At 41.8% G+C, this 26,839-nt stretch overlaps 2 protein-coding genes across 4 annotated transcripts in view; both read right to left on the minus strand.

Moving 5' to 3' along the window:
- LOC144592932 (band 4.1-like protein 3) overlaps window positions 1-12,334 on the minus strand; it is a 477,619-nt gene extending 465,285 nt beyond the window's left edge. The window contains exon 1 of the mRNA XM_078398233.1: window positions 12,329-12,334. The gene's annotated coding sequence lies outside the window, so the exon portion shown is untranslated. The remainder of the gene's footprint in view (window positions 1-12,328) is intronic.
- Window positions 1-26,839, minus strand: part of l3mbtl4 (L3MBTL histone methyl-lysine binding protein 4) — a 262,599-nt gene that overhangs the window by 44,945 nt on the left and 190,815 nt on the right. For all 3 annotated transcript variants that reach the window (XM_078398236.1, XM_078398234.1, XM_078398235.1), the window contains 3 exons: window positions 23,429-23,602; window positions 18,225-18,422; window positions 12,289-12,362 (listed from right to left, as the gene is read on the minus strand). In XM_078398236.1, the coding sequence (XP_078254362.1) occupies window positions 12,289-12,362; window positions 18,225-18,422; window positions 23,429-23,602 (446 nt within the window). The remainder of the gene's footprint in view (window positions 1-12,288; window positions 12,363-18,224; window positions 18,423-23,428; window positions 23,603-26,839) is intronic.

Genomic DNA, 26,839 nt, shown 5'->3' on the forward strand with positions numbered 1-26,839 from the left:
TTGGCTTTGAGTTTGCTGCATAAAAAGATTATCCATCCCCTTATTTCACACAAGTTTGCTAGTTAATATAAATAAACGATGAAAAGCAGGGATCTGAAAAGTTCAAAGCCGATGAAAGTTTACAGCTTTGACAAAGAACATTATAAAATGTAAAGAAAAGAACTTTGAATAACAGCTGCATTTGACATCCAATTAAACCAAGACTGATCTTCTAATTCATTTCTACTTACCTACTTGATACCCATATTCTTAGGAAAGGATAGGGTCATGGTCTCAGCTTTGAAATGAGCTGAATCATCGTGGAGGTTAGGAGGCAACACCATTATTTCTTCACCTATTTTATGATGCTTTTAATTACAAATTACTTTAAAAACTTTTGAAAATAAAAATTGTTATTTCACAAAGAAAGGTATTTAAAGTAAACTTCTTGAACAAGAGAGGTATCTTTAATTTTGACAGAAGGCAAAAATCCAATTTCAGCCTTATCTCTGAACAAAGACTGTGAGCACATTTCCACACAGCCTATGAAATCTCACTTCAACAATGGGATGAGTGGGACAAGCTGGAATTGTCCTCTGCATCTGGCCAGGGCAAGTATGGAGTACAGGGATTAAACGTAGTGATACAGCCTGATGCAGCACATTAATTGTTTTTCTCCCACTATTGATGTTGCCTGATCTGCTGACAATTTTCTGCTTTAATTTTATATTTCCATCATGGATTTTATAATTTTCTGACAATGGAAAATAGGAGCCATGAGCTTCGTTGAAATATGAAAGTGCTAAATCAGAATATCCATTCACTATGAAACCTAAGGTTATCTAAAAAAGAAGCAATGCACCTGATGTTTGTTTACTTGAAGTTTACTTGATTAATATTTTTTTACCATAACTTTCCTCTTTTCATTTATCATGCTGAGTTCTCCGAGTGCATTGGACTTGCATACTCCACTCAGTAAGCCCCTTCATATTTGTGGTCAACACTTGTTCTTGTCATTTTGTGTGGCTTCAATTCTCCCATTATCTCAATCACAAATGCTGCCATCTCTAATTACTTCTCTCAAGATTTCTCCTCTCAAGATTTCTCTCCCCACATCCTGCTTCTTCCCTCCGGTGCCACTTTCCTCCAAATTTAGATCAGGAAAATTTCACTCCCAATCAAATTTAATTGAGCCTGGTGTCTCTGGGAATGATACGGGTTTCGCACTTCTTTCCGCATATAAACCTACGTCAGCACTATTTCCAATTTCCCAGTGTTTTAAAGGAGATCCCATTTGGCATTAACACTCAACACAACTGTGCATTAGCTGACTAATAAAAGATAAAATCCAATTTTTGGGGATATCGCAGCCATTTGTTTCTTTTGCAAGTACACCCTTAAAACCTACTCTTTGATGAATCTTTTGTTCATTGTCTCCAAAGGAAACAATCAAATTTTGTTTAATGACCTCCATGTGAAGTGCCTATGGGATGTTTCTTATATTAAACTAAATAAAAACAAATTCTGATAGTAATTGCATTTTAGTGAATGTGCAGATACCTGACTTAACATAATACTGTGTGTTAACTAAGAAGTAAAATTCCTTGTATGTCATGCCTGAAATTGAAGAATGATCAAAAGCCAGCATAAACTGATTGATTATGTCCACAAATTGCATCCGTAGCTTTGAGTAGACATTTATGAGAACATCGGACAGCCAGGTGCAGAATTCAACTACTACATTTGAGTACACTTGCTGTTATTGTGCAGCTGAGAACTTGCAAGAAATCCAGTAGGCCATTCTGCCTTTGTTCTCCACTGTAAACCAAATGACAGATGGACTAGACTGGTTGTTTAACAATCACCCGATTCACAATATCTTTGCACAAGTAGGAAGTTGAAAAGTTACCCTTTTTGCTGCCTTCACACTTATGTTATCTCATATTTTTCATCTGGTATAGCATATCTGTAAATTTTATTAGTTACTTTTCTTTTATATGAATACCCCTTAAGTTGGATTCCTTCCATAGCTCCCCTAACCTAATTCGTTCGGGAATTTCAAATATTAGAAATAGTGTGTAGGAAGGAACTGCAGGTGCTGGTTTACACCAAAGGTAGACACAAAAAGCTGGAGTAACTCAGTGGTTCAGGCAGCATCTCTGGATAGAAGGAATGGGTGACGTTTCGGGTCGAGACCCTTCTTCAAATAGTGTGGATCTTCAGCTGACTGCAAATAAGAGCCATTCTGAGATATCCTAATAGTAAGCAAAGTGTTTGCTGTGTATATGATGTATTAGTAACTTTAAAAAAGTACTTTAAGAAGTTAATTGTTCTGATAACAATAAATTTTAGTTTTCCATCACCATAATATGAATGCAGAATTGTACATATTCTAAACTTAGTCTATTAATAAGTATATGATTTATGTTTATAATATTTTGTTGGCTCTATGCCTCACTTCTAGAAGTGCAAAGTAATTATTAAATATGATTGAGAACTAAGCAAGTCAGGCTCTTGAGGCAACATGGCGACTATTACCATAGCAACAGTGGTCCAAGCTGTATGATCCACTCAGCATCTTGCAGTTCAATATGTGGTGTCAGAGATGTGTTTATAATTAGTTCTTTAATTTGAACGTAATAATGCGAGATGATTATGTTATTATTAGATCATATCATTAAGAGAATAATCAGTTAGTCTTTGTCCTTCATTCTTCAATGCAATCAACCAAACCAAAATTTTTTTGCATTTAAACGATGCTCCAGACTCAAGTCTTTGAAACTTTACTTCTGAAACACTTTGTCTAAACATTCAGTGCTAATTTAATGCTCTGTATAGGACTTCGACTAAATATTCCTTGAAAATTTGGCTTCTTCTGCCAACAACTTTGCTGTTAAAATCTTGTGGGATTGTAAAAGTAGCAAATATTTGATTCCACAAGTCTCACAGAAAGAATTTGAATACTGTACATTAAAACCAAAAGCCTTATGAAAAGTTTGTACGTCAAGTTCTAAAAAAGCAGAAACTTGGTGCATGTGTCAAGCCTATACTACATTCTGTTCTGAATATTCAATGTCTGGAGAGATTCGATAAATTATCTGTCATGTACTAAGCAATGCTGCAAGAGCCAGTCCAGAATCCCAAAAGCAAGACTGTGTATCATCACAGCACCATGTTGCATACTGAGAAACTGCATCTCCAAGAAGATTCAGCAGCAAGTCATTTTAACCTTTTGCAACTGTACTGTATGTGTTCAGGTTTCTTTCAAATAACTGGCATGTGTGCACTTGCAAGTTCAGTTGAACAGAAACCATAATCAAAATCACCATTCAATCTGGAAAAACTGCCAGTCTGGCTAGACCAAATTCTCATGGATGCTGGGTTAATCAGAATGTTAGTGAAAATAGGTCAGATTCATTTAATGCTGAAGCAAGGCACGACTCTCTGCATCTTGTGTGATCAGTGACAAGCGGCAACTTCATGTTTTGAAATTCCGCATACATGTGTACCTTAAAACAACCTTTTGTTACCAACATTTGCTATATATTATAATAGACAATAGACAATAGGTGCAGGAGGAGGCCATTCAGCCCTTCGAGCCAGCACCACCGTTCAATGTGATCATGGCTGATCATTCTCAATCAGTACCCTGTTCCTGCCTTCTCCCCATAGCCCCTGTAATATGGAGGTAAAGATATGTTAAAGACTGGTGCTGTGCAAGGACTCATAGCAACAGTGTTGTAATGTACAAGGGCCCCAAGGATTGAGCATGACAGGAATGGCCTTTAAAACTGAAAATCCCACACAGATCTTTTGTGGATATTCTCTGTCATATTAATATTCTTTGGAATTATGAAGAATGAATCTCATTGATGCATACAAAATCCTAGAGGGATAGATGTGAAGGTGGTGGGAGAAGCTCGAATGAGGGTAAATATTTACAAGATTCAGGATTGCCATTAAAAACTGAGATGTCTAGGAATTTCTTCTCACAGAGGGTGGTGAATCTCTAGAATACAAAAACCCTAGAAATTTAAGGAGGCTGGATCATTGAAGGCATTTAAAGAGGAAGTAGTTACATTTTTCAATGATCATGGAATTAATTGCTTGGGGATCTGACATATAATGGGAGATGTGGCCTGGAGACATTAGGCATGATTATATTGAAAGACAGGTTAGGCTTGAGGGGCTGAGTGGCCTACTCATGATCCTATTTCTTTTATAGCTTAACACTGAAACAGGGCTCAACCGTTTGCATATTTCGTGCTAGTCCATGATGTTGTAGATAGCAAAAAAAACAGCTTCACAATTCGTAACTATATATCCCCTTTGGGCTCAGACCTGTCTATCCAACAATCTTCCTATCAGGGATCTTCCTTGCCTGTGGTCATCTACTGCCGACCCTGATTTGTCCTGCTTTTTTTCTCTTTTTTCCCCACTCTCCTTAATGCAATCAGTCTGAAGATAATGTCCCGATCCGCAATATCACTTAGCCATTTTCTCCAGAGATGTTACCTAACCCGCTGCGTTTTTCGAGCATTTTGTGTCTATCCTCCATTTGAATGGTTGCTTGGTGTATGTGTGAAATGGACCAAGGTTAGGAAGAGGCCTGCTAGTGTTCACAATAACTGGTCACACCAAGCAATTTGAATTCAGTTACAATTATATCTCAAAGCACAAAAAACATTGCACTGTATGGATTTTAGTAAGATATTTGACAAAATCCCTAATGGTGGTAGGCTGATCCAAAAGATTAAGGATACATGGGATCAATATTGATTGGGTAGTTTGGATTCAGAACTAACTTAGCCATTGATTGCAGAGGATAATGGTGGAAGGATGTTATTCAGATGATGCCAAAATTACAGACAATGATGAGGTTATTAAAGAATACAGCAGGATTTAGACCACTTACAGATATGGATGAAGAAATGGCAGATAGAGTTTAATCTGAACATGTGTGAGGTATTGTACTTTGGGAATTTGGATGTAAAGGGAAAATATACAGTTAATGGCAAGAGGTTTAACAGCATAGATGTACACAGGGATCTTGGAGTCCAATTCCATAGCACCTTGAAAGTGGCAGCACAAATAGATAGAGTGGTAAAGAAGGTGTATGGTATGCTTAAGATAGACACAAAATGCTGGAGTAACTCAGCGGGACAGGCAGCGTCTGTGGATAGAAGGAATGGGTGATGTTTCGGGTCAAGACCCTTCTTCAGAAGATCCAAAACGTCACCCATTCCTCCTGTCCAGAGATGCTGCCTGTCCCGCTGAGTTACTCCAGCATTTTGTGTCTATCATTGGTTTATACCAGCATCTGCAGTTCCTTCCTACACATATGGTATGCTCGTCGGGGTGTTGAGCATAAGAGTCAGTAAGTTATGTTGCAGTTTTAAAAAACTTTGATTTAGCTATATTTGGAGTACTACATGCAGTTTTGGTTGCCCTTTCACAGGAAGGATGTGGAAGAAGCTGCCTGGACAGATGTTTTTTTGCTATAAAAAGTTGGACAAACCTGAATTATTTTCTTTGGCATGGAGGTTGAGGGGCGACCTGATTGAAGTATTTAAAATTATGGGAGGCATAGACAGGGTAGACAGCCAACACCTTTTTCTCAGGGTGGAAATGTCAAAGACTAGAAGGCATGGGTTTAAGGTCAGAGAGGAAATGTTTAGAGATAGAGATAGAGATACAGCTTGGAAATGGGCCCTTCGGTCCACACCTACCATTGATCACTTGTGCATTAGCTCTATGTTATCCCACATTCACATCACACTCCCTGCAGACCAGGGTCAATTTACCGAAGCCAGTTAACCTAAAAACCTGCACGTCTTTGGCATGTGGGAGGAAACTGGAGCACACGGAGAAAACCCATGCGGACACAGGGGGAACATACAAAATGTGCACAGACAGCACCCGCAGTCAGGATCAAACTCAGGTTTCTGGCACAGTGAATCAGCAGCTCTCCTGCCACGCCACTGTGCTGCCCTTGATAGCCTGTTATATTATGAGTGAATCAATACATTTGCCCAGATTTGAAAATGCGAGTAGATCATCATTGGCTTATCAATGCAACCCCTTAGTGGCCTATGCCACAACAATGCTTAAAGGAGATGTGTAGTATAAATCATTTTACACAGAGGGCGGTGGGTGCCTGGAATGCGCTGCAAACGGTAGTAGTGGAAGCAGATACGATAATGGCTTTTAAGAGGCTTTTAGATAAGATCAAGTGCAGGCAGAGGGGATTAATGTGGCACTATTTTTAGCAGGGACATTGTGGGCCGAAAGGCCTGTTCCTGAGTTATATTGTTCCATGTCTATTGTACTAGATCCCGGAGCCCATGCAATTTTACAACAATAACAATTGTTTAGCTGGAAATCGATACCACCCTAATACTTCATGCAACAAAATCGAGATAAAGTCTGTGAAATAAAGCAAAATAACCTGACACGGGAATACAATAAAAAGAGAAGCTTGCAAATCACAGCTTTAGAAATCATGCGTAAGGATATTTAAATGAGTATGTAATACAAAAAATATAATGTACCATATGTCTGCAAATCTGTTTTTATGTAACATTATTCAGCTGCTGCAGTTATTTGAATCAAGTTTGTAGTGCACCTTAAATAATTGACAGCATTACACAGGGGTTGTATTTCAGATTTACAGCTCTGTCACCCACAAGAGATAAATGTGAAATTTACAGTGAGCAACAACAAAGAAACTGCAATGACTTAATGCCTTTAGTGCAGTGTAACATCCCAACACCTTTCAGGGACATCAACAGATCAAAATCATTCTGGTCGTAATTCCTGAACTTTGAGCTGAAGGTGCCAAAATCACTTCTGGTGATAGTGAAGCAATCAATTTCAAAGATCTTCGCAAAGCTAAAAATAGAGGAAAGAAATTCGCAGAGATCTAAAAGGGCTCTAAGACTCAAAGGGGCACAGAAACAGGAAGTGTGAAGGCAAGTTATTTAGAAAGTCACATTGATAAAAGTTCCAATTATTGCATTTTATATTGACCTTTTCAGTTTTTTCTCACTTTTACTCATATTTTTCTTTCTAATTCTATTTTTTTCACATGCACTTTCATGCTCATTAGGTTGATTGGAATTTAATTCTTCCTATCTGACAACATTAAGGACCAAGAACAGGCCTGAGAGTTATCAGTGTACTGATTTCCTATTTCTGTGGGGAAGGGATATGCCTCAAAAGAACACTAACAACTTATTTTGATGACATTATTTTGGGCGTGGATGTTAACCTGTTTATGATAAACAAGAAAATAGCCAAGTGTGTATTGATTAGTATTTCAAATTATAATTTTAAGATGTTATCAGTGCTAAGCACAGGGGTATAGTTAGGAGCAAACATTCATTTATGTACAATTATTAGTCAATTAATTCCCAAGTGTAGATGGTGCACTGCAAAGGAGCTCCAATGTGACTTTTAGATAAATGGTGGTAATTTACTGTCAACATCACTCAATGCAATTATCAGTTTAATTCAAACACATAAAATGTAATTACAGTTTAATAAGGACATGAGAGTGTACATGCAGCTGTAAGTTTTATTTCACTGATAGGGGATGTTATGCGAGCTTTCTATTACAAAGGAACACTTTGTAGATTAATACATTCAAGTTGGTCTTTTCTAACTGTCCAGAAGTGTCTGTCCTGACACATACATAGCATGAATAAAGAGAAAGATTATCTTGTTAGCCTCAGCTGCACGAGTATAAAGACTTTAAGAAGGCACTCAAGAAAGAACCAAGTGAATTGTTGTTAGTTACACCCAAATGTGTAGAAAATTCTAGCAACTTTGTACCTTGATTTATTGAAGAAGAAAATAATAGGCACGAGTTTAGGGCTTAGATAGAAGAAAAAATGAGTGAAGTATCATAGGCATCAGTACTGAGACTGCTACCACTTCAAATGAATTGTGAGATTCAACATATGCCACTGAGATACTTCAGCATTCGGCATATGGTGATCAAATCTGTAGCTAAAATTAAATGAGGCAATGGAACCTACAATGAACTGGGCAAGAAATTGGAGGTGACATGGTAATGGCTGATAAGGCTTCCTAGAAATGACTGTTTTTGGAAGAAAACATGAGCCTCCCGCAAATTCCATTAAAAGGTTTTTAAAGAATTCACTCCGAAGCTGAAAGAGGCCACGGAGTACAAATACACTCAATGGGCAGTGACGAAGGAATGGTGATATAGTTCCAAGTCAGAGTGACATCGTGGGGACCCCATAAGTGGTGATATTCCCAGATGCTAACTGCCCTTGTCCTTGGATTTAGAAGATGACACAGATAACTGCAGATTATTCTAGAGTGTAATCCTTCATTCTCCTGTTTTGTACATAATAGCAAGGGGGGGGGGGTCAATTGTGAGAGGGTGCAAATATGTTGAGACTGGGAATTTTTTTTACCCTGTAAAATTAGCATGACTTCCAAAATTTGGTGGTTTTGCACTTGAACCATGCTGTAAATGTGCTGGATTATAAAAGGATTTAGGAGAATTTAAAACATGTAGTTGAGTAACCTGAAAATGCCTTGAGCTGATGTGAAACTACAAATGGATATCAAGATCTCCAAAACAATTTCCAATTTGTGTTTAATGCAGCAGGAGGAGGAATTTAAAATGGAAACGCAGCTTGCAGTCGAGCCCCAAGACAGACATATCCTACTCTTTGAAGCACAGGTCTGCCTCACAAATTCAGCACCATGGCTCTGTGCTGGCAAGCTGCTAACATTTCTCAGTGTTTGAATTTTCAGCTTTGAAAGACAAATTGTCCAACAATATAAAATATAATTAAAGGAATGGTAAAAGTCACGTAATGGATATTAATGTTAATTTATTTTTGATCAAAGGGGCATAGCTTTAAGTTAATACAAGATTAAATCAGAATCAATATCTGTATGGCCTTCATCACAGAGACAACAGGGAGGAGCCAGCGCTGCCGTCGCAGCTGCGGCTTGCCTGCAGTCCGTCTGTCTTTTGTGTTTTTTGTTGTTTTTGTCTCAATTGTAGTGTTAATATGATGTAGTGTTGTATGTTATGTTTTGGGGGGGGGGGGTGGGAGGGAACGGGAACTGTAACTGTAACATTCTCTCTCCAGAACGGAGACGCGACCTTTGTTCTGTGCCGTGTCTCCGTTCCCGTTGCGGCCTACCACCGGCCATGCACCTGGGACCACCTGGGTCTCTGGTTCGCAGAGCCCGTGGTCCGGACTCACCACCTGCGGCGCTGGCTGCCTGCGAATGCTGCGGGAACGGCTGCGACTCGTCTCCGGAGGCTCCGGCGCGGGCCGCGTGGACGTCGGAAGCCCGCAGGCCCCTGGATGGGGGCCGACATCGGGAGCTCCGGCAGCGGCAGAGGCAACGTGTTCACCCGCCCCGAATCGCAGGGCTTGGGTCGGCCCGCCGCGGACCTTTCACCATCCGGCGCGGCCTAAAATAGGCCGCGGGATTTTTTTTCACCGCCCAGCGGGGGCTTCAATATCGGGAGCCCCGACCGTCCCGACGTGGCAACTCCAACAGCCTGACCGCGGGACAAGACGGCAGGGAAGAGAAAAAGACATTCTGGCCTACCATACTCGGAGAAAGCTAGGTAGGTATGGCTAGCTATGGTATGACAATAGACAATAGACAATAGGTGCAGGAGTAGGCCATTCAGCCCTTCGAGCCAGCACCGCCATTCAATGCGATCATGGCTGATCACTATCAATCAGTACCCCGTTCCTGCCTTCTCCCCATACCCCCTCACTCCGCTATCCTTAAGAGCTCTATCCAGCTCTCTCTTGAAAGCATCCAACGAACTGGCCTCCACTGCCTTCTGAGGCAGAGAATTCCACACCTTCACCACCCTCTGACTGAAAAAGTTCTTCCTCATCTCCGTTCTAAATGGCCTACCCCTTATTCTCAAACTGTGGCCCCTTGTTCTGGACTCCCCCAACATTGGGAACATGTTATCTGCCTCTAATGTGTCCAATCCCCTAATTATCTTATATGTTTCAATAAGATCCCCCCTCATCCTTCTAAATTCCAGTGTATACAAGCCCAATCGCTCCAGCCTTTCAACATACGACAGTCCCGCCATTCCGGGAATTAATCTAGTGAACCTACGCTGCACGCCCTCCATAGCAAGAATATCCTTCCTCAAATTTGGAGACCAAAACTGCACACAGTACTCCAGGTGCGGTCTCACCAGGGCCCGGTACAACTGTAGAAGGACCTCTTTGCTCCTATACTCAACTCCTCTTGTTACGAAGGCCAACATTCCATTGGCTTTCTTCACTGCCTGCTGAACCTGCATGCTTCCTTTCATTGACTGATGCACTAGGACACCCAGATCTCGTTGAACTCCCCCTCCTCCTAACTTGACACCATTCAGATAATAATCTGCCTTTCTATTCTTACTTCCAAAGTGAAGAACCTCACACTTATCTACATTAAACTGCATCTGCCATGTATCCGCCCACTCACACAACCTGTCCAGGTCACCCTGCAGCCTTATTGCATCTTCCTCACAATTCACACTACCCCCCAACTTAGTATCATCTGCAAATTTGCTAATGGTACTTTTAATCCCTTCGTCTAAGTCATTAATGTATATCGTAAATAGCTGGGGTCCCAGCACCGAACCTTGCGGTACCCCACTGGTCACTGCCTGCCATTCCGAAAGGGACCCATTTATCCCCACTCTTTGCTTTCTGTCTGTTAACCAATTTTCTATCCATGTCAGTACCCTACCCCCAATACCATGTGCCCTAATTTTGCCCACTAATCTCCTATGTGGGACCTTGTCGAAGGCTTTCTGAAAGTCGAGGTACACCACATCCACTGACTCTCCCTTGTCAATTTTCCTAGTTACATCCTCAAAAAATTCCAGTAGATTTGTCAAGCATGATTTCCCCTTCGTAAATCCATGCTGACTCGGAACGATCCCGTTACTGCTATCCAAATGCTCAGCAATTTCGTCTTTTATAATTGACTCCAGCATTTTCCCCACCACTGATGTCAGACTAACTGGTCTATAATTACCCGTTTTCTCTCTCCCTCCTTTCTTAAAAAGTGGGATAACATTTGCTATTCTCCAATCCACAGGAACTGATCCTGAATCTATAGAACATTGAAAAATGATCTCCAATGCTTCCACTATTTCTAGAGCCACCTCCTTAAGTACTCTGGGATGCAGACCATCAGGCCCTGGGGATTTATCAGCCTTCAGTCCCATCAGTCTACCCAAAACCATTTCCTGCCTAATGTGGATTTCCTTCAGTTCCTCCATCACCCTAGGTTCTCCAGCCCCTAGAACATTTGGGAGATTGTGTGTATCTTCCTCAGTGAAGACAGATCCAAAGTAACGGTTTAACTCGTCTGCCATTTCTTTGTTCCCCATAATAAATTCCCCTGCTTCTGTCTTCAAGGGACCCACATTTGCCTTGACTATTTTTTTCCTCTTCACGTACCTAAAAAAACTTTTGCTATCCTCCTTTATATTATTGGCTAGTTTACCCTCGTACCTCATCTTTTCTCCTCGTATTGCCTTTTTAGTTAACTTTTGTTGCTCTTTAAAAGAGTCCCAATCCTCTGTCTTCCCACTCTTCTTTGCTATGTTATACTTCCTCTCCTTAATTTTTATGCTGTCCCTGACTTCCCTTGTCAGCCACAGGTGTCTCTTACTCCCCTTAGAGTCTTTCCACCTCTTTGGAATAAATTGATCCTGCAACCTCTGCATTATTCCCAGGAATACCTGCCATTGCTGTTCTACCGTCTTCCCTGCTAGGGCCTCCTTCCAATCAATTTTGGCCAGCTCCCGCCTCATGCCTCTGTAATCCCCTTTGCTATACTGCAATACCGACACTTCCGATTTTCCCTTCTGCCTTTCCATTTGCAGAGTAAAACTTATCATGTTGTGATCACTGCCTCCTAATGGCTCTTTTACCTCTAGTCCCCTTACCAGATCAGGATCATTACACAACACTAAATCCAGAATTGCCTTCTCCCTGGTAGGCTCCAGTACAAGCTGTTCTAAGAATCCACACTACTGTGTGGTCTTTCAACTCAAAGAAACTGCTTTGGCACAGTTAATGCTTTATGTGTCCTGTGCCACAACAAGCCAGCCTGAAGATGATGAAGAGATGGTTTAATTGTCTGCAGGAGGAAGAGCTTATAAAATAGTGGCCACACACACAGATTAGCCTCGCATACAAAAGTTCGATATTTTGGATGAAGTCTCAGGTAGAGTCATTAATGAATAAAGGGGCTGCATAATTGCACAAGATTTATTACCTTTGAGTAGACTGTGTAGGTCGATATCATCTGGATTCCCTTTGATTTTCAAATATTTTGCTGGTCGAGTTAGCCTATCCAAAAACAGCAAAATTTAGCCATTCGACCTTTGCTAATCTAATCACAATGGCAAACATAAGATAACTGATTGTATCTGTCAAAGAGAAACAGAGTTAAAAAAGGATTCATATTTTAGGTACCTTTATAGTATTGAATAATTAATTTCATCTTCTGGTAACCTTGTGGTAAACTGTAGTAGGAAAACAGAATTAACAGTTCAGTTTGACAATCTTTCATCTGATTAAGGTTCTCTTTCCATAGTTTAGACATTATAAAATAAACTTTTATCAAACCCCAAGGGGGTTGATAAAACAGAGCAAACATTTCAGGTTACTGACCTGAATCAAATGAAAGACTATCGACCAAAAATGGTAATTTTGGTTTTCTTTGTAAAACTGCAGCAAGGTTATCAGAAGACTAGAATATGTTATCCAATACGATAAAGGATTCTGATCATTTAAGTAGCTGTAAACAGCATTTGCTGCATCGGTAAAATAACAAAAGGGTAAAATTTAAATCACTGAAACAATTAAATGAAAGGAAAAAAAAAGTTATTGTAAAAGGCAAACATAATCTTGTCCTTTGTATTTTATGTTCTGGATAGAATAGTGATGATTTAGTGTTCTTTTTTTATGACCAAGTATCTTTACTCTTCCCTTAAAAGAAATCAGTTAAGATGTATTTCCTTCTCCTACGCTTATTTGCCTAAATGTATTTCAGGAGTGAAGAATCGAAGGTATTTATTCACAAAATGCTGGAGTAACTCAGCAGGTCAGGCAGCATCTTGGGAGAGAAGGAATGGGCGACGTTTCGGGTCGAGACCCTTCTTCAGACTGATGTCAGGGGGGCGGGACAAAGAAAGGATATAGGTAGAGACAGGAAGACAGAGGGAGATCTGGGAAGGGGGAGGGGAAGAGAGGGACAGAGGAACTGTCCATTTTCAGGAGTGAAGAATGTCAAGAGGGTTTAATTGTTCTGCGAAATTCTTACTTGCTACAGCTTTACAGGCCCATTAACACAATAGCACACAAATATATATACAACAATTAACAATACAATAACTTAATAACCAGTAATACTTGATAAGCAGACTATAATCTGGAAAATCAAAGCACGCAGTGTAACCGAAACAACGACCATAGTAGGTCAAAGTTGTTGAGGTGGGGTTATGGTTGTTGTGCAGAGTTTTAAAGTGTGATGATTTCTGGGAAGAAACTGTTTTTGAACTGGAGTTCACAATTTTCAGGCTTCAGTACCTTCATCCCAGTGGTAGTCGCAAGATGAAAATGTGGCCAGGGTGATGTGGGTCTTTGATGATATTGGCCCCCTTTTTGGGGCAGCGCCTCCTGTCGATCCCTTCAACTCAGTACACGTGATGGATGGGGCAACGCCTGCCATTTTCTGCAGTCTCCTTCATTCCTGGGTGTTTAAGTTACCAAATCAAGCTCTGATACAACCAGTTAGTATGTTTCCACCAAACACCTGTAGAGGTTGACAGGGCATGCCACCCTTTTCAAAATTCTGAGCACATAGAGGCATGAGTATGCTTTCTTTGTAAGTGTATCAATGTGCTGGGCCCAGGATAGATTATCAGAGATGTTTCACCCCAGGAACTTGAAGCTGTTGATTCTCTTCACTGCCGTCCTGTAAAAGAAGTCAGGGTTCATGGATCTTCAGCTTTCCCTTCCTGAAGCCAACAATCAGCTCCTTGGTCTTGCTAATGTTGAGAGCAAGATTGTTGTTCTGACACCATTCAGTCACATTATCAATCTCCCTCTTCTACTCTGATGCATCGTTCCCCATTATTCGTCCACGACTGTGGTATCATTGGCAAATTTGTTGTGTTTGTCTACACAGTCATGGGTATAGAGAGAGTAGAGCAGAGGATTCAGCATACAGCCTAGAGCTGATGAACCAAAAGAGGTATTTCTGTGCCATAACATTCCATAAATCAATGATCCAAAATGATGAAAGAGACTTTTCAACAAAAATGATGATCAACCTTATGTGACAAATGGCTGCATCAGAAGCAACAATGTATTTCGACATACAGCAAATAGAAAAATGTGTCCCACTTTGAAATCCAAGCCATTATAACGGAGATCAAACTAAGTAGTATTTTGAATTAATCAAACTGGCCTACTTTTAACTATCTGAGGTTGCAGGAACAGTAATTTCTCAAGTACAAACAATTTTAACCAACTTCCAGAATATGCTTGCTTGTTGCACTTCAGAATTTAGAAATAAATCTGTTTTTTTAAGATAACATTTAACAAGATCAATTTCAGTTTCCAAATTAAGCAGGGCTCAATATTCTCCATTCACTCGAACCAAGTGATGCCAAAGGAGAATAGTCTCCCATGATTTTTGACAGATCCTGCAAATGAAATCAGAACACTAGGAATGGGATTGTGCTTCCAGGGGTTCTTTTGACAACACCTGAATCACAATCCAGTTCTTTCACCTGGTATTTAGCAACTTTGTGTAGTATGATATCAGTAAGTTTCTATCACCAAGAGCATCCTTCCTATGCCTGGCTACAAAAGGCTGTCGATTCCACAGAGAAACCAATGCTCAAACTCAAAGACAAAAGCACTCTTTGGATTGACTCCTCGGATACATGCAAGACAAAAGAGTGAGGCTAGAATTGAGAAATAAGGTTGCTACAAGACCATTGAGGAACCTCAAGGTCGTGGCTTCTAGCTTCCCGGACCACTTGTAATCTTCCTCGTGGAAGAGATGGAAATTGACAAGCTTAAGCCTTGCCTATTCCACTTTCAGACACCTGCTGGACATGGAAAGAATCCTGGGAAAGTGTAAATCCTGAGAGTAGGAATGAGTGTTGAGTGTGACTGGTGACTGAATCTTTTCTCACATTTCACATGTCGTATCAGGAAGGTAAAATGTTGTCAAGATGTTTTAGCTTGTAAAGTAGCAATGTGCCTATTACTGCCCTTGAGTATCACATACAAAGATGAATCCTTCATGGTTCCAAGGAAAGTAATTACCACAATTTTGCATGGTCACATCTGCTTAAATCTGCAGAGTCAAAGGAAGGGATATATTTGGGTTTTCAGGGAGGGAAACATGCCCCTTTGTTCTCTCCCGATCAAAGGTTTTTCTATCTAGCATTCCTAAAACTGAAAAATGAGTATAGGTTCACCTCTAGTACTTTCAGAAAATAATAATTGCTTTCTCTGAAAAGGAAATATGTGTTAATTCTATTCGCTGGTCAGTATTAGAAGCTCGCCCCGATTAGAATGATACCATTTCATTTCTTTGTCCATACCTACATTTCTTTGTGGATTTGTAAGGGAGGTCAGGTTAAGAAAAGGTGGTAGAATTGTCAAAGAAGCTGTGCTTCAACTGAGTAGCAAATAAAATGGTTTGTATGACCAGCAGTGAAATAGAGACACCATCCCATTCACTTATAGAGTCATAGAGTGATACAGTGTGTAAACAGGCCCTTCGGCCCAACTTGCCCACACCGGCCAACATGTCCCAACTACTCTAGTCCCACCTGCCCACATTTGGTCCATATCCCTCCAAATCTGTCCTATCTATGTACCTGTCTAATGGTTTCTTAAATGTTGGGATAGTACCTGCCTCAACTACCTCCTCTGGCAGCTTGTTCCATACACCCACCGCCCTTATGTTTTGAGCTCCCTGGTTTCTTCCAGTAATCGCTCTAACAAAGAGATACACACAGAAAAGATGAAACATAGAGAGAGACATGTTGTGAAATTTGAAACCACTCCAAATAATTTGTGTTAGAATCTTTGTGGAATTTAACATTTAAATAATATTTTCCTTTACAGTTCCTTTAATTGTAACCTCTGATATTAATTAAGGAAGATGCAAGGGATTAAATAAGCAAGATTAAATAAGCACTAAACATTCAGCTATTTTAATTGATTGGTTGCACCATTTTATGGCCTTGGAATTAATACTCATGTGTTTTGCAGGGAACACAGTGAGTTACTAAATGTTTTTTTGCAAGTAATAAGATCCTTTTGTACCTTTATGACTTTAGAGGTTTAGACTAATTTGTCAGCTGGATGACTAATTTCCCAATTTCATTCGCACCCAATGAATAGAAAGAAACACTAAGTCTGCATATCTGATGCAAATTGCAAGCAGAAGGCAATTCTGCACTTAATTGGACCAGTCACGTAAATACTATGGCAGCAACTGCAGCGAAGAGGCTAAATATTCTCTTGCTTCATGATTCCCCAAATCTATTGCACTACCGGCAAGGCACAAGTCATGAGTCGAATGGAACATTCTCGATATTTGGCTGGATGAGAGTGCAACTAGGAAAAAAAAATCACTCAAGTAGTTTGTTGCCAAATATGGCAAGGCAACCCCCTTAATTACTGCTATAGAGTGCACCATTGACAAGATGTATTGTTGCAGCGACTTTCCAAGGCTTCCACAGTGGTGCACAAATTTATCCAATGGGGGCTGCAAATCTGAATTCAAATCAATTTTAGGTGACACGCAGGGCCATTTTTTTCACTTTAGTCACTTTTTTAAGGTATAGGAATTTATTAACAATTTAATTCTGTTCAGATTGCTTCTAAAAACTGTCCCTGAACACAACTAAGACCAAGGAGCTAATTATCAACTTTAGAAGGTCACAGAAGGCGGAATACGCTCCAGTCTTCATCAACGGGGACAGAGTGGTGAGAGTGTCCAGCTTCATTTCAGAGGGGAGGGGAAGCAAGAGCGGAGCAGCAGGGTACTGAGGAGACACAATGTGAGGGCCTCATCTATGGTGGAAGAGGGGAACCCTCGTTCCCTAAAGAATGAGGATATCGCACATCCAAGATTTCATAAAGGGCCTTTCCCACTTAGGCGATTTTTTAGGCGACTGCCGGCGACTGTCAAAGTTGTAGTAGATTGCCGAAATTTTCTTTTACCCTACGCCTTCGGAAACATTGCGAAATTCCCACGCTGTCAATGCTTTTCCGGCGTCCTAATTTTCGCTGAAATCACTGACAAGTCGGTAATTACTTGAGAGTTTTGAAATATAACATCTTGTATGGGTTACTTGAAAACCAAGCTTCACGGTAACAAGGCATAAACTGGATTGACTTCCAGTTTACTAATAGCAGTATTAAGAAATTTAATTTTATACGTGGTTAAATGGATTTTTGTGCGGAGTGTGGGCGTTCTTTAAAAATTTAAGGGAGATGCATATCTGGTTTCTGGGTTGCATATCTGGGTTGGGAGCCTACTTTAAATGTAATCGCTGATGGCCATAAACATCGCGAAAATCCCCATGCTTACCTGACCATTAAACTGTCACCTCCAATCTACCAGTCAAATGTCCTGACGGTAAATAAATCGGTTAAACACGTATTTTATGGTATCTTTAAATGACTTTACTTACTTTAATATTACGTGCTTCTAAATGCGTCTAAGACAACTTAGCAAACCTGGGGACAGCATGAGACAGCGCCCGCAATAAGCAACGATACCTGGCGACAAGCCAGCTATCGCCGTGAAATTTAAATCCGGTTGATTTCTCAGCGACGCACCGAGATCCACTACGATTCTTTGAAGACTCCTCACGATCATGCCCGCGACACCCCGGCGAACGGTCGGCGACAGCCTAGTCGCCGGCAGTCGCCTTAAAATCGCCTAAGTGGGACAGGCCTTTAACACACATCAAGTGGTTGATGATTCCCTTTCCCCTGACTCTCAGTCTGAAGAAGTCTCGACCCGAAACATCACCTATTCCTTTTCTATAGAGATGCTGCCTGACCTGCTGAGTGAGTTACTCCAACATTTTGTGTCTATCTTTTGTTGTACCCGTTTCACTTTCAGTCAATAAAACATTGTTATCCAATAAACTACTAATGTTTTATTACCTATTCTGTTGTTTTGTCCTTTTGCGTTGAACAAATGATAATACCGATTTATTATCAGTGGACATCTCGTCGTCTTGTGGTTCCATTTTGACCTTGAGCTGGTTTTGCTCAGCAAGAGGGCAACCCGAGAGTCGGTGGTGTGCAGTGTATTTTCCAGTTATGTGACCAGATCCATTGCAGCCAGGAGTGGGACATTTTCTATAAGATTAAAAGCAAGAAGGTTCAATGAAATTTACAACAAAATCTACGGAAATTTATAGACCCTGTAACATTGAATTCAACCATTTTGACTAAACCTATAGCAAGAAGGTGAGAATTGATCCTACTGGAGAAGGATATGTTTGCTATTTTAGGCTTGGTGCCAGCATTGGATATCGAGCAAACATGCAGAATTATTTTTAACCCAATGAGAGCAGCCAGTGTTAAAGGTGCATTTTTATGGTATTAAGTATGATATGTGTTACACTTCTCACAACAAACACCCTAGATATTGTCTGGTAAAGTAGAATTATGAAGAGTTATATTTTGTAAATCCATGCTCACTGGGGACTAGGCTGTGTTTCAGCCAAGTCACCAAGCTGCAAGTCCATGGTGTAACTCACTGAATTAGTATTCTAAAAGGCACTTGATCACTTATTTATTATTTACAAATTGTTCACATGAACTGACTATCGTCAATTTATTTGCACCATTTATTGACCCAGAGTATAAGCATACACTCCAACCTTATTTCAAAATATCTCAAAATACACATCCTATTCGGTAAGCACAATCATTTCTCCAATGTAATTAAGTTCCCTAGATGACAGGTCATTCACCTTAATTGTTAAGGAAAGTAGGAATAAAAACTGCAGATGCTGGTTTAAATCGAAGGTAGACACAAAATGCTGGAGTAACTCAGCGGGTCAGGCAGCATCTCGGGAGAGAAGGAATGGGTGATGTTTCGGGTCGAGATCCTTTTTCAGACTGAAGAAGGGTCTCGACCCGAAACGTCACCCATTCCTTCTCTCCCCAGATGCTGCCTGACCCGCTGAGTTACTCCAGCATTTTGTGTCTACCACCTTAATTATTATCTGTTTCACTCTTCCCAGATGCTGCCTGGTTTGTTGAGCATTTTCTGTTTTTATTTATGGTTACACAGTTTCAATGTTTCTGGACTAACCAAGAAGAGATTGGAGGCAAGGTTGGTTAAAATCCTACCATGGTATTTGAAAGTTAAATTCCATTAAATTAATTTAGAATCAGGGAAGGAAATAGCTCTTACCTGGTCTCTCCTACATACGTGTTTAGACAGACAGAAAAGAGGTGTCTCTCAACTGGCTTCAGAAATGGTTTAACAAACCTGACTTATATAAAATAGCTGTGACAAACTATAATGTGTACACAAGCAAATAGACCAACTGGCAGGAAAAGCAGCATCAGTTTTGGAACCAGCAATACTTGCTCTACAAATTTTTGTGAACTTGTTCCAGCATTGGGATCGTGCCAAGTGCTAATGCTAACAGTTCCAAAGTACTCCATAAGCTTCTGTAACATTGGCAGGACACCCAGCATAATGACTGAGAGTGGCCATGCAGTGACAATGAAGTATAAAGCGGTCACGGTGGCGCAGCGGTAGAGTTGCTGCCTTGCATGGGTTTTTACCTGCGTGGGTTTTCTCAGAGATCTTCAGTTTCTTCCCACACTCCAAAGACGTACAGGTTTGTAGGTTAATAGGCTTGACAAATGTAAAAAATTGTCGCTAGCGGGTGTAGGATAGTGTTAACGTGCGGGGATCTCTGGTCGGCATGGACCCGGTGGGCCGAAGGGCCTGTTTCCGCGCTGTATCTCTAAACTATAAATTTGGTTCTTAGCATCTGCTAGCCTCATTAAACAGATGAGATTGTGCTTCTTCCTGTTGAGGACTAATTAGAAAAAATAGCGAACATACTGCAAGTTGAATCCTGAAGGAAGAGCTTCCAAGAACAATCACTGGGGTCTTTATTCTAATAAACTGGTATCGACTTAGCAGGTGAAAATACTTTGGTCCGAATGTGATAGGCTGGTGCAAGAACCAATCTAAACTACCTATAGTTTTCACCATCTTCTACGTGTCCAGATGCATGACTGTTTTGTAGCAGTAACTAGTGCAGCCATTACTGCACCGCTCTTGTGGGGAGACAATCTATTTTTGCACTGAGACACATGCCACAGGGTTGCATTACTTGCCATGGATAATCTGTGAGGCCCACTTCCAGGTGACATCCAGCATTCAAGTCAAATGACCCCGTTCAAGTCAAATGATCCTGGGCAGTACAAGAAATCTGTTGACGACTCTTGCAAACCCATTTACAGATTCCAAGAGGGAATTCCGCTCAAAGTTTAAATCCTAAGGTAACATCATGAACACCTGGATGGTCCCCCTCGCTCTCGACAGTTCCCTTGCATTCTTGGTGGTTGATGGCAGGTCCCTCCTCACTCTCGGTGGTTGCTCGCTGGTGCCTCCTCGTTCTCAGTAGCGCAGGTCCTGTCGATGTCGGTGGTTCGGGCTTGGGGCTGAGTTTGAAGTCCATGGTGGATGAGCCGGACCTACCGGGCAAGCCCTCCATCCTCAGTGAGCTAGTCCTCGGTCCGTGGTGGGTGAGCCACGCCTGCCGGAGGGCTTAGCTCTGGCTCGCTGGGATACTCATGGCGCGTGGTTCCCAATCAGCATCAATGGTGCCAAAGTCAAAATAGTTGAGAACTCAAGTTCCTTGGCATAAATATTACCAACGATCTGTCGTGGACCAACCACATTGAAGTGAAGGCCAAGAAGGCACACCAATGCCTCTACTTCCTCAGGAGACTGAAGAAAATTGGCACGGCATCTTGACTCTTACAAACTTCTACAGATGCACCATGGAAAACATACTGTCAGATTGCATCACTGCTTAGTTGGTACCAACTCTGCTGAGGATCACAGGGAATTGCAGAGTTATGGATGAGTGCAATCCATCACACAGATCAGATTCCCCACCATTGATTCCATCTACACCACGTTGCCTCTGGAAGTTGCCAACATTATCAAATATCTTTCCCTCTAGTCATTCCTTCCCGTTAGGCAGAAGATACAGAAACTTGCAAAAGCGCGCACCACCAGACTCAGGAACAGTTTCTTCCCCTCTGTTATCAGGCTTCTGAACTGCCCTTTCATAAACTAGGGTACAGTCCGACTCCCCTCTACCTCATTGCAGACAGTTGACTTTGGCTTTGGAACTGCGACACCACAAAGCTGAGAGCTATATTCTGCACTTTGTGTGTTTCCGTTCACTCTACCTATTGTACCTGAGTTTGGCATGAGCTAAGGGAGGGAGGAAGAGAGAGACAGAGTGACTATATCCTTAACTTCAAGGCAATGCATGACTTAATGTTACACCTAGAATCCCTAGTAAAACTGTAGACAGCAGCAAAGATGTTGAAAATGCCCCATAGCTAATGGCTGTGGTTGTAGTACATCAATTCTCTCAGCCCCAGGACTTTGCTGCGTGAATTATGTAATGCAATGCTCTTGGGCCCACCATCACTCGCTGTTGGTTCAGAGAGATTCTCTCCATCCTCAGGCCAGAAGTGGATATGTCTGTTCATGCTTGCACAGTGTTTGGTTCAGGTACTTGCTCAATGCAATTGTTTGGGAGTCCTAGGAGGCAATGAAGGAGATTTGCAAACGTTTCCAAGTGAATATGATGTGTGACTTGCATCTGCTGCCAAAGAAACGTGAAGATTTGTTGCAGTAGATGTTGGAGATGGCACATACACACATGCACATTGCACTGTTGATTGATGGACTGCTTTAACTTGTTGTCAAAAGAGGGCTTTTGGAGCTGTATCCATCTGGACACGTGGAGAGATTCCATTAGCCTCTTCATGTTCCTTCTATGTTGTGGAAACAAAAATAAAACAGAAAATGCTGGAAATACTCAGGTCTGGCCACATCTGTGTGAAGAGAAATAAAGTTAATGCTTCAGTTTGAGGATACTTCATCGGAACTGGGAAGGAGATGAAAGAAGCTTGTAAAGCTGTAGAGAGGGTGGGGAAAATGGATCGAGAAGATAAAACTAGGATGACCATGGGGATAACCTGTAAACAAGATGATCTGACCAATGATTGAATGGGCGCAGTTAGAAGGTAAGAACCTGGACAACGAAATATAGACAAAAGGATACAGAAGTTGTGAAATGAAGAACAGGGGGGCAAGTCTGGCATGTGAGGCAAGGCATGTCCTCTACTCCCAGAGGTTAAAAAGAGAAATGAAAAGTGAGCCAGTTTCACAGATGGACGACTGATACGGACAGAAATTAAGTTACTTGAAGTTGTAGAAATCGCCATTGAGTGCTGAAGGCTGCAGATGGCCAGATGGAAGATGAGGTGCTGTTCCTCAAAGTTTACATTGTGACACTACAGGAGATCACAGCCAGATAGATCAGAGTGGAAGTGAGATGGAGAATTAAAGTGGCAGGAGGCAGGAAGCTCAGAGATTCCCCTGCAGAACAAACACAGGCATTCTGTGGTCACCCAATTTGTGTGCAGGTTTGCCAGTCGTAGAGGAGACCACATTGTGAACACTGAATGCTGTACACGAGATTGGAAGTGCAAATGAATCAATGCTTCACCTGGAAAGGTGGGAAGGTAAGAGGTAAATTAACAAATGTTGTATCACCTACTGCTGCAAGTGAAAATGCCTTTAGAAGGAATGTATTTGATGGGAATGGAAGGGTAGACCATGGAGTCACGAATGGAACATTGCCTGAGAAATACTGAATGGGGAGGAGAGGGAAAAATGTGTCTGGTATAATTTTTGATTTGCACTCAAATTTTGTGGTGGCCAGCAAGAGAGTTGCTGCATGTAGATGAATTAGTCTTTGCCCTCTTTTGGTAACCACAACGTCGATGTGGCTGGCACAGTTTAGATCCTGTTAAAAGCTGACAGCAGTTCTTCAAATAATAAATCAAACATAGCCCACAGGCAGCAAGACCTCCCGGATATAGTGCACCTTTGGCAGGTGAGTGACAAGAAACCATTAACCACATGAGTCCCAGGCATTGACCATTTCCGACAAAAGGGAGCTTAACCACTTCCCCGTGACATATAATGGCATTACCACTACTACATCATCAATAATACTGTGACTAAATGAAAAAAGTTACAAAAGCACAAAAAGCTCCACTGAGATATAAACAGCATTTACCTTGTATCATTAACACTCCCCTCCAACTTTTCATTTGAACCATTACTATTATCAAGACGTTTTGGTCTTGGAACAAAAGGAATTGGCACCAATGTCATCTGTTTCTCTCCTAATCTGTCATGAATTATTGATTCTTTCTTCATGTTGAGCTCTGAATAGGGACATCCAAACGCACTAAATTCACAAAAGAACAGAGAATATGATGTTACTTTTAATTATTTCTATTGATAACCCAGTGTATGCACCCTCTATTTCTTTGAAAAACTAAGTACAATTCTCACTAGAACAGATCAATTATGAAAAATAACATCTATCAGGTAAATGATCAGTTGAAGGTACTCTGAACTGCAGAAGGTTAATCATGCTACAATGTTTAGAATGCCATTTCAAAGAACAAGTAAGTCTGAAGTCAGAAAGCAGGCTAGAAGGAGAAAGGAAGAAAGTTTCTTTCATTAAAGGACATTAATAAACAAAAAAAGACCTTTCAAATTGGTTAATCAGTACCCAAAGTATACATTACAGCTAATGTTTCAGTCTCATCGACCACAATCTCCATGGGCCAGATCACAGTGATGGCTAGCCAGTAGTTTCTAACAGAGCATTGGGGAGCAGCAGTATGTACATCAACATTTTCTGGACTTCCATGGCTACCTACAACACCATGGATCAATGAAACATGCCTGAAGTTACATGCGGCTCCCCTGACCTCCTGCCTCCTGCTCCATCCCTATATCCATCACTTGTATAGAACATAGTAAAGTGCAGCATAGGAAGAGGCCCTTTGGACCATAATGTCTGTGCTGAACATAATACCATGATAAACTAACCTCATCTGGCTGCACGTGATCCATTCCCTTCCACACCCAGTATATCCACGAGCCTATTTCAAAGTCTCTTAAACTACAATTGTCTCTGCCTCCACCACCATTCCTGGACAGTGTGTTCCAGGCACTCACTGCCATCTGTGTAAAAAACTTAACCAGCACATCTCCTTTACACATTGGTGTCAGGGGTTATGGGTAAGAAGGTAGGAGAATTGGGTTTAGAGGGAGGGATAGATCAGCCATGATTGAATGGCAGACTAGACTTGATGGGCCCAATGGCCTAATTCTGCTCTTATCACTTATGAACATTGCCCCTTTCACCTTAAAGCTCTGTGCTCTAGTCTTTGACAATTTGACCCTGGTAAAAGGTTCTGTCTACCTATCAATGCCTCTCATAATTCTATATAGTTCTCTCAGGTATTCCCTCAAGCTCCAATGTTCTGGAGAACACTATCTAAATTTGTCCAACCTCTCTTGTAGCTAATACTACCGAATCAGGTAGCATTCTGATAAATCATTTCTACACACTCTCCAAAGTCCCTACACCTTTCATGTAAAGGGGTGACCAGAACTGTGGATGAATCCTCCAGTATGTCCTTTCCTCCAATGTGGCCGGCATGACATTCTTCCCGATTAGTAAAGCAACTCCACCACCTCTTATCTCCCTCTCTATCACGTCTGAAATATCGTAACCCTGGTATGTTGAGCTGTCAGGCGTGTCCCTCTTGCAACTTAGTGCCCATACTGGCAACAACATGGTAGTTCCAAGCACTGATCCAGACTCTTGACTGAAGACTGGCATAGCTTTGACCAATCTGATCCTGAAAGAAATGGTTACTAAACAGGGTGTGCAGCAGGTGGTGAGTTAAGGCTATACCTACTCCTCTTTCAGAGATGCAGAGTGATCTCTCGAATAGACTATCAATGATGGTCATAATCGCTAGTGCCCTTGGTATAGAAAATTTTCAGATGACGTCATGAGCAAGCAATTTAATTTGCCATTTGGACTCTGCAGGAAAGACATGATAAAATCAGCAGAAGCCTCACAACCTATTCGAAATTATTTTACTAATCACCGAACGATGTCCTGTGTGGTCTATAGGCAACGTGTATATATAACATTATACATAATCTAATTTCTTTGCCTTTGGATACCTCACAATTTTCATCAAATGTAGAAAATCACCTTTCCCATGTTTTCCATTTTTTCCAACGGCTCTCGGCGACCGTTTCACTGAACGCGGTCTAGTTCTGCCAAGGTCTCCTGGATCTCCCAGTTGCTAATCATTTTAACTCCTCTTCCCTTTGCAACACTGCCCTTTCTGTCCCAGGTCTCCTCCATTGCCAGAGTTAGGCCAACCTGGAGGAACAGTACCTCACATTCCACTTGGCTAGCTTACAACCCAATGGTGTCAAGTCAAGTCACGTTTATTTGTCACACACACACATAAATGTGCAGTGAAATGAAAGATTACCCACAGTCCAACAACAAGAGCAATAAAAATAAGCAATAACACACACACACAATCAAACAAAAAGAAACATCCATCACAGTGAGTCTCCTCCAGTCACCTCCTCCACTGTGATGGAGGAGCCAGCGCTGCCGTCGCAGCTGCGGCTTGCCTGCAGTCCGTCTGTCTTTTGTGTTTTTTGTTGTTTTTGTCTGAATTGTAGTTTTAATATGGTGTAGGGTTTGTATGTTATGTTTTGGGGGGGGGGGGGGGGTGGGGAGGGAACGGGAACTGTAAAATTCTCTCTCCCGAACGGAGACGCGACCTTTGTTTCTGTGTCGTGTCCCCGTTCCCGTTGCGGCTTACCACCGGCCATGCACCTGGGACCACCTGGGGCTCTGGTTCGCAGAGCCCACGGCCCGGACTCACCACCTGCGGCGCTGGCTGCCTGCGGATGCTGCGGGAGCGGCTGCGATTCGTCTCCGGAGGCTCCGGCGCGGGCCGCGAGGACGTCGGAAGCCTGCAGGCCCCTGGGTGGGGGCCGACATCGGGAGCTCCGGCAGCGGCAGAGGCAGCGTGTTCGCCCGCCCCGAATCGTGGGGCTTGGGTCGGCCCGCCGCGGACCTTTCACCATCCGGCGCGGCCTGAAATAGGCCGTGGACCTTTCACCGTCCAGCGGGGGCTTCAATGTCGGGAGCCCCGACCGCCCCGATGTGGCAACTCCAACAGCCTGACCGCGGGAGAAGACGGCAGGGAAGAGAAAAATACATTTTGGCCTTCCATCACAGTGAGGAGGGACTGGAGGAGACTCACTGTGATGGATGTTTCTTTTTGTTTGGTGTTAGTTGTGATTGTATGTGTTATTGCATTTTTATTGATTATTCTTATTGGTCTTATTGTTCAACTGCGGGTAATGTTTCATTTCACTACACATTTATGTGTATGTGACAAATAAACGACTATTGACTATTGAAATGTCTTTTCTCTTCCCCTGTGAACATTGAATTCTCCAACTTTAGGTAACCTCTCACTAACACCACCCCCCCCCCCCCCCCCCCAACACCCCAACATCTCCCCTTCCCTCCCTTGTGCCTCACGCGCACTCACACATATTTCTCTCCTCTACACCCCCCCCC

This window comes from Rhinoraja longicauda, chromosome 4 (assembly GCF_053455715.1).
Source record: "Rhinoraja longicauda isolate Sanriku21f chromosome 4, sRhiLon1.1, whole genome shotgun sequence".
Taxonomy (NCBI): Eukaryota; Metazoa; Chordata; class Chondrichthyes; order Rajiformes; family Arhynchobatidae; genus Rhinoraja; species Rhinoraja longicauda.